This window comes from Chiloscyllium plagiosum, chromosome 24, assembly GCF_004010195.1.
Source record: "Chiloscyllium plagiosum isolate BGI_BamShark_2017 chromosome 24, ASM401019v2, whole genome shotgun sequence".
NCBI lineage: Eukaryota > Metazoa > Chordata > Chondrichthyes > Orectolobiformes > Hemiscylliidae > Chiloscyllium > Chiloscyllium plagiosum.
This window is the reverse complement of record NC_057733.1, coordinates 32,002,680-32,011,359: the sequence shown is the minus strand read 5'-3', so window position 1 is coordinate 32,011,359 and position 8,680 is coordinate 32,002,680. Positions and strand designations below refer to the sequence as shown.

At 38.5% G+C, this 8,680-nt stretch overlaps 1 protein-coding gene across 6 annotated transcripts in view; it reads left to right on the top strand.

Moving 5' to 3' along the window:
• kif19 (kinesin family member 19) overlaps positions 1–8,680 on the top strand; it is a 230,757-nt gene that overhangs the window by 154,211 nt on the left and 67,866 nt on the right. For 4 of the 6 annotated variants that reach the window (XM_043714732.1, XM_043714731.1, XM_043714729.1 and 1 more), the window contains one exon: positions 7,581–7,706. In XM_043714732.1, the coding sequence (XP_043570667.1) occupies positions 7,581–7,706 (126 nt within the window). Of the gene's footprint in view, positions 1–1,009; positions 1,280–6,517; positions 6,715–7,580; positions 7,707–8,680 lie in introns of those variants that run through there. The other 2 variants (XM_043714733.1, XM_043714734.1) reach the window with 2 other exon arrangements.

The following is an 8,680-nucleotide window of genomic DNA, read 5'->3' as shown; positions in this document are numbered from 1 at the left end:
GTGCTGGAAGAGCACAGCAGTTCAGGCAGCATCCAAGGAGCAGCGAAATCGACGTTTCGGGCAAAAGCCCTTCATCAGGAATAAAGGCAGTGAGCCTGAAGCGTGGAGAGACAAGCTAGAGGAGCCTAGCTTATCTTGCCACGCTTCAGGCTCACTGCCTTTATTCCTGATGAAGGGCTTTTGCCCGAAACGTCGATTTCGCTGCTCCTTGGATGCTGCCTGAACTGCTGTGCTCTTCCAGCACCACTAATCCAGAATCTGGTTTCCTGCATCTGCAGTCATTGTTTTTACCTCCATCCACAATGTTGACCGAGCTCCCATGGTGAATTAATCCCTAAAAGGCGTTTCTGCTAACTGTACTCCTTTACAGACCATACCATCCCTATAGGCTTCTGGTCTCTAGAAATTAAAAGCTGGTTCATTTGGCAAAAAGGTTCTAATAGAAATTGTTTATAAGTTTTTTTGAATGCAGCTTTATTTTTAAAGTTCACTAAAACCTGTCCCGTCCCCAAGAAAACAAATATTTTCATAAATTTTTAAAAAGTAATTTTCAATCATTTTATCTTGGTTTGGTCACAGGTGGTTCGCAGACCAACACTGTTGTTAAAGATGTGTAGTTTATTTGTGATAAACCCATTTTCACCAACATGAATGCAATCGTATCTAGTTCCCAATCTTAATTATGTCAAGGAATATTTTTAAAGTAATTTAATTATGTTTGAAAATGTTTCCTGACCACACTGGTTCATGTCTGATTTTACATATAGTGTTTGCAAATTGGCATGAGCAAAATCTCAAGAGAGTAAAGAAATAGGTGCAATTTTATGTACAATTTGCACCAGACTGGTGATTATGCACTTCCTGGAAATATTGCTTTACTATAGCCCAATCAGCATTTCCTCATGGTATTCTATACAAAACAAAACATTCACTCATTCGTGGAGTATGAGTCCAGTTCCAGCTCAGACAGAATGGATGTAGGTTGTATTTTAGTGCAGTGTATTGTTATTAGGTTTCTTATCTTCATTTTTTGAACACTGGGGAAAAAACAGCTGTTTTCAATGATGCTAATGAAATATATTTTAAAACACTTTGGCAACTGAAGTCATTGTGTGGAGATGGGCCTTTGCTTTAGGTGAAGTGACACTGTTGCTACCTGGCAGTCTCCCATCTGGATTTGGGCCTAGCTGGGTGGTATTCCAAGCTTGCCTGATGTGCTGTGCTTTATACAGAGATTCATCTTTTCTGCCTAGGTGAATACTACATTTCAAGATGAAAGGTCAGTCTGTTATTATACTGCTCCGCTGCGTCACACAACTTCAGTCTTCTCATCTTGTTTGGAAATGACTCCAGGTTTTTGGGTGAATGTATTGTTAACCTGATCCCTGGAAGGTTCCTAGTTGAAAGGCTTTTTGAATGCCTGTTATTTCCTTGTCTGATTGGGATAACTATGCAGCTAAGCCATTAAGTATAGATTTATTACATAATTGTTACATTGATTGCTCATAGGAGCATTAATCAAATTTTGATATCATGATATCATTTAATCCATTTTCTTCCAAATTGTTCACAAGTAGCTATCATATAGGACTAAAATTCTAAACTATTTAAAACCTCTGAGAAAAAAATTATTATCCTGGCTTCCTCCAATGAGAATAATTATTAATTTCACACAAAGCAATATTTATAACTATACTTCACATGCTAAGTTACAAGTGTAAAAATTTATGATGAAATGAAAGCTATTTAAAATTAGAATAGCTCCAGTGATTTCTGGCAGTTCAGACAGATTAATCCTGCTTTCAGTTATCCTTACAACTGCATATTGAATTTATGCTCCTTTGTCTTGGCTTTTCTGTAAACCTCCAAACTACTTTTGAGAAATTGCATGTCAACATTCAAAATAGGAGCAAAAATTAAGTCATTTGTCCTTTATGCCTTCCCACCTTTCAATCAGATCATGGCTGATTCTTGTGTTCCAAATTCCACATTCCCATCCACCACCCAATAAGCATTGATTCCATTGCCTAATAGGAATCTATCTACCTCTGCCTTAAAAATATTTAATGATACTACTTCCACCACCTTCTGGAAACGAACTTCCAAAGTTGCCCAATACCTTTAAGAGAAAAAGTTTTCTTGCATCTCTGCTGTAAAAATAAAACCTCTCTTTTTAAAAGTGTTTCCTAATTCTGAACTTGCACACAAGAGTAAATATCCTTTCCACACTCTTATAAATTTCAACCAAATAACCCTTCACTCTTCTGAGCTGCAGTGAATACAAGCTCAAACTGTTTAATCTTTCTTCATAAAACAACCCATTCGTTGTAAGTATTAGTCTAGTAAACGTGCTCTAAACTGAAAAATATTTCTAAACCAGTAAAAGAAATGATAACAGAATGTATTTGTGCAATACAAATTCACTACAGGCTCAATATACTCAATCATATATCTTTTTATTTTTGTATTGCCTTGTCTTGGAGGTGGCGATGTTTCTCTGTTGATGCCAGTCATCACAACGAATTTTGCTTCAGCTGGAAGCATCATATTGTTTCCATTCACCTGGCAATGTAAAGATGATTTATATACAAAGTTAAAAATCACACAGCACCAGGTTTTAGTTCCACAGGTTTATTTGGAAGCACTAGCTTTTGGTGCGCTGTCACTTCATCAGGTGATTGTGGAAAATAAGATTGTAAGACACAGAATTTATAGCAAAAGTTTACAGTGTGATGTAACTGAAGTTATATATTGAAAAAGATCTGGATTGTTTGTTAAGTCTCTCAACTTTTAGAATGACCATGTTGGTTTCAGTGCTTTCATATGTAAATCACAGAGCTTTTTTTTTAAAGTTACATTCTCAAGAGAACTCTAACAATTAGTGACTTGTCAGCACAGGTAATGTATTGAAGGTGTGAGGTTCCCTGTGTAAGACTGTCTGTGTCACAATGGTCAGGCTGATTCTAATCTAACAGATGGATTTACAGATCTTACATGGATTCATCCAATTTTTGAGCAAAGTGAAATATAATTCTGCAAGTACAAATTCACTGCACAAACTTATATGTATATGTGTGCATGTGGGTGTGTGTGTGTGTTTGGGGGTGTGGGAGGAGTACAGTTATGAGTGTCTGTGAGAGAGTGTGTGTACATGAGTGTAAACGGGTATAAGCCTGTGAGAATGTGTGTGGGAGTATATGTGTGAGCAGATGAGAGAGGTCTCGTGAGTGTGTGTCTCAAGGAGAGTGTGAGTGGTGTGTGTGTTTGTAGGAGTGTCTGTGTGTGTCTGTCTGTCTGTGTGTGTGTATAGTGCAATGAAATCACCTGTAGTGTGACATGAGCCCAAGGTCCCGGTTGAGACCATCCTCGTGGGTACTGAACTTGGCTAACAGCCTCTGCTCAGCCACTTTTCGTTGTTGCCTGTCCTGAAGTCTGCCTTGGAGGATGGTCACCTGAAGATCTGAGGTCGAATGTCCCAGACCACTGAAGTGTTCTCCGACTGGGAGAGAACACTCCTGTCTGTTGATTGTTGTGTGGTGTCCATTCATCTGTTGCCATAGCTTGGTCTTGTCAATGTACCACGCCTCAGGGCATCCTTGCTTGCAGCGTAAGAGGTAGACAACGTTGGCTGAGTCGCATGAGTACCTGCCACGTACACAGTGGGAGGTGGCCCCACTCGTAATGGTGGTATCCGTGTCGACATTCTGCCACGTGTCTTGCAGCGTCTACTGTGACAAGGTTGTATGGTATTGTCAAATCATGATTTATGTAGGTTTTTTATCTCTCTAATGATAGATACTTAATCCTCTTTCCAAATAATGCAAAAGACATGGATAATGAAAGGATGGAAATTGTTTGTAACTTAGATTTGGTAAATATTATTAAAGAAAAATAGCTCTGTTATATCCTAGAAACACCAATTAAAAGTGTTGTCTTCAAAATCAGTGTTTATGGTTCAGAGTTCAAGCTATTTGTGTATCAACTTGAAGGCTGCTGCTGTTCAGAAATGTTTTATTGTCTCTCGATCTGACTGTTTAAAATGCCATTTTATCTTATCCTTGACAAGCATGCTCCACAGTTGATGCTGGACTAGATTCACAAAACCTAGGAGATTCCTGATGCTAAAACGTTACTTAGACACTGTGCGGTCACAATGGAGAAGAAGCAGAAATGTGAACCTGAGAGAAATTGCATGTGAAATACAAAATAGCTTGTGTTAATCTCTTTCCATTGTGTTAATCAGATTGTGATGTTGCCCAAAATGTCCATAGGTGGTTTTTAATAACTTGCTTTATTATAAATGATATATCATGAAGTGCAGCCTTTAGCAGTTATTAATATAATGTAAGCATTTGTATGTCTCTAAAGTGCAAAGCGCTAGTCTCTGGCTATTTTCAAAGAGACAGACAAATCCTATTGCAAAATAATGAGCTGTCAAAGGATCAAGAGGGAACTAAACTCCAATGGTAGATATTATTTTCTTCAATAACTCACCTTTCTTTCATTCTTATTCTTGGAAATGCTAATCAACTGTTTCTCCTCTTTCTAATTAGACAACTCTCTACTCATGTATTTACATCATTTGAGGCATGCATCCTTTTCATGCAAAGAATTGTGAATAGAAAATTATAAATGATAACTCCTGAACATTGTCTAAATCATAATCACTGAGATGTCAAAACTCACTAAGTTTTTTTGTATAAACCATTCCTTTTCTTCTTTCTTGCCACTATGTTTTGAGAATGGTCTTTAAAGAAATCTGTGTATTGCAGGCTGCAGTATATAATTAACTGCACGCAGTTGCAGTTACAAGATTAGTTTCTTTGTGTAAGTAAGAAATTAGTGATGTCACTTCAGTGGACAGCAACAGCTGCACAGAAACTGAAGAAAACAGATGGTGAGTCAAGTTTCATTGTTAATATGGTCAACTAAATGAATTAATAAAATGTTCTTGGTAGAATGTTTAGCTGTTGAACGCACCATGGGCAGACTATTATGTGGCCCTGAGGTTGGAATGTGTGGAGCTGTGGAATACTGAGGGAATATGAGTATTGCTAGGGAAAATCTAGTTCATCCTTTCTCCCTGAAAGGTCCCCTTGCTGATGCTGCTGGCCCAGGGGAGACAGTCTCAATCCCTGTAGAAGAAATCCATCCACACTTTGTCAGGGATCGGCACCTCACCAAGTATGCCTGACTGGCCTCATTAACTCCAACATCACTTAATTAAATACCATGGAGGCTAAGGAAAAATGAGCTGGCTTTCTCACTGTTTTTAGTTAGTAAGATGACACCACAATTGGAGGTGTAGTGGAGAGCGAAGAAGGTATCTTGATCAGATGAGCCAATGGGCTGAGAAGTGGCAGATGAAGTTTAAATTAGATAAATGTGAGGTGTTGTATTTTAGGAAAGCAAATCTTAGCAGGACTCATACACTTAATGGTAAGGTCCTCGGAAGTGTTGCTCAACAAAGAGACCTTGGAGTGCAGGTTCATAGCTCCTTAAAAGTGGAGTCACAGGTAGATAGGGTAGTAAAGAAGGCATTTTGAATGATTTCCTTCATTAGTCAGAGTATCAAGTACACGAGTTGGGTGATCATGTTGCAGCTGTACAGGATATTAGTTAGGCCATTTTTGGAATATTGCGTACAATTCTAGTCTCCTTCCTATTGGAAAGATGTTGTGAAATTTGAAATGGTTCAGAAAAGATTTACAAGGATGTTGCCAGGGTTGGAGGATTTGAGCTACAGAGGTTAAATAGGCTAGGGCTGTTTTCCCTGGAGCATCGGAGGCTGAGGGGTGACCTTATCGACCTTATTAGAGACATGGATAGGGTAAATAGGTAAAGTCTTTTCCCTGGGGTATGGGAGTCCAGAACTAGAGGGCATAGGTTTAGGGTGAGAGGGGAAAGACATAAAAGAGACCTATGGGGCATCTTTTTCACGCAGAGGGAAGTGGTGGAGGCTGGTACAATTGCAACATTTAAAAAGCATCTGGAATGGGTATATGAATAGGAGGAATTTGGAGGGATATGGGCCGGGTGCTGGCAGGTGGGACTAGATTGGTTGGGATATCTGATCGGCATGGATGAGTTGGACCGAAGGGTATGTTTCCGTGCAGTACATCTCTTTGACTCTATGACTAATTAAATCATATTAAAGTCAAACAGGACAATCCTCAATTCAGTAGCTGGTCAGTCAGACCTGAGTCTTGGGTTGAGTCAGAAGTTTATATTTGTGTTCAATGCTTTTTATTGGTGGTTGTCCCCCACTCACAGAGAGGGAGGGGGAGATCTGGCTAGCTTTCTGGATTTTGGAGATCTGGGAGTGCAAACTGCTCTCCTCTCAGTGTTGAGACAAACAATGCCTTAGAATATTCCAGCGTTGTTGCTGGACAGTTTCTTTTCCAAAACAAAGATGCCTGGTGCTAACTAGACTTAAAAAAAAATCAAATTCCTTTTCTCCTAATCGTAACATGTTATTTGGTAACCAGTGACTGAAAAGAGGTCAGTTCGACAGTTGATTCTTTCCCTACAATGTGGTAGTACAGAATTGATGGACTAAAGGGACTTTTTTGTACTGTACGATTCTGAGATTCCAAACTTCTATTTTCCAGTTTATGCGTCAAAACAGAACAAAGGTAGTCCTTTCCTTTCTGTTATGGATAACTTGATATAAACATTTGCATCATGGTCTGACAAAAAAGGTGCCTAAATTAGGTAATAAACATGTTTTTTTCATTACATGGTCTCAAACTCTGTTCAGTGCTTATTGGTGATACCAGTGCTTATTGCATTGTTGCTACTTTGCTCTACTTAGAAACTGTTCCAAAAGGGTAATAATCTTTTTAACTAGGCCTGACAACCTCTACTCTGCAAAGGTTTACTGAACTGCAGACAAACATAATTTAGTTAAACAATAAACAACTTAGAAACTTGGACAAACCTATATTTTCAGCAAAGTAAATTGTGTATCGGAACTCATTTACTGTACATTGGCCTGACTGCCACATAAGTCATGTTTGCCTCATTCCCTTCTGCAATATATTGTAAGAAATCACAGGGATGTTAATAAGTATTTCATCTTGCCTCAGCTATGCACTTACATTTCTACAGAACTTTGATGACAATCAGAGGAAGTGCGTCAAGCTGCTGTATGTATTTTCATTACATTTGGCTGTCCAAATGAATACTAAAACTAAATCTACACACTGAACTGGAGGTTCAGTGGCTATAGTGTGCTTCAGCCATACAAATCCTATCATGAGCTTTGGAAGTCACAATTACCCTTTGCAGCACTTCAGACAATTTCCAAATGTGTGGAGTAATATTTCTGAGCTGAAGATCTTGTGCATTATGCAGACTCATTTCCTTTTCATCTTCACTGGCAACAGAATGGGTGCAGGATCACTTGTGGGATATGATGCAGTGGACAAACAAAGGGTGGGAATGAAGGATGAAAGCCAAGTTTTATTAATTTTGCTACCACAAAACCTTCCTCGATTTTGTCTTAAAAGACAAGTACAAAGATTTTCTGAACTATTTGTGATTTTCTTATATTCTTTCTTCTTTCTTTTCCTTCTCAGATTTATAATGAGATGATACGGGACCTACTCAATCCATCATCTGGCTTCCTAGATCTCCGAGAAGACTCCAAAGGTGGGATCCAAATTGCAGGAATTACTGAAGTGTCAACTATTAATGCCAAAGAGGTAACAGACAAAGGTTTACCATTACCTTTTGCTATCAACAGCAATGTATTTCTTCTACAATTCAGGTAGTGCAGGAAAACTGTGGTGAATTGTTCATTATTTTGCTTACATTGATGTTTCATTAATCAGGGAACAAAGTGGAAGAAATTAATCCTTAAAATAGCAACAAAAATGTGCACAAGGTTAAACAATTAGTACCCTTGTGAGACAGAAAACAACTGAAAGAACCAGAGTAGAAAATACTTAAGGATGGTAAAGGGTTATTGATAAACAAATATCTAAAGGTTTGAAGAATGTTTTCCTTGTTCAAGTTACATTCTAGTTACACACATTGATTTGTCAAATGTATAAATGGGAGGTTTTTTTGACGCTTTTGGATGAACTTCTCAGAAGTTATTTCTAATCTTTCTCTCTTTGCACCTTCTCTGCGGCTGTAACAGTGTATTCTGCACTCTATTCTACTACCCTGGTACACTTTGTATGGTACAGTCTGCCTCTATAACACACAAAACAACACTTTTCACCGTATCCTGATACATATGATGACAATCAATCAATCAAACATGGAATTGCATAGTTACAAATACTTAATGATTAACAAACAGCAACTAAATGACAATTGAGCTTAGGGCCTAGTTCGACACAGGTAGCAGCTCATCAAAAAGCAGAATACTGCAAACTGTTAGGAGTTTTTTACAGGCCGCCTAATAGTCCTAGAAACGTAGAAGAAAGGATTGCGAGGATGATTCAAGAGAAGAGTGAAAGTAATAGGTTGGTTGTTATGGGGGACTTTAACTTTCCTGATATTAATTGGGAAAGCTATAGCTCAAGTTCATTAGATGGATCAGTGTTTGTCCAATGTGTGCAGGAGGGTTTCCTGACACAATATGTAGATAGGAGAAAGTGAGGTCTGCAGATGCTGGAGATCAGAGCTGGAAATGTGTTGCTGGAAAAGCGCAGCAGGTCAGGCAGCA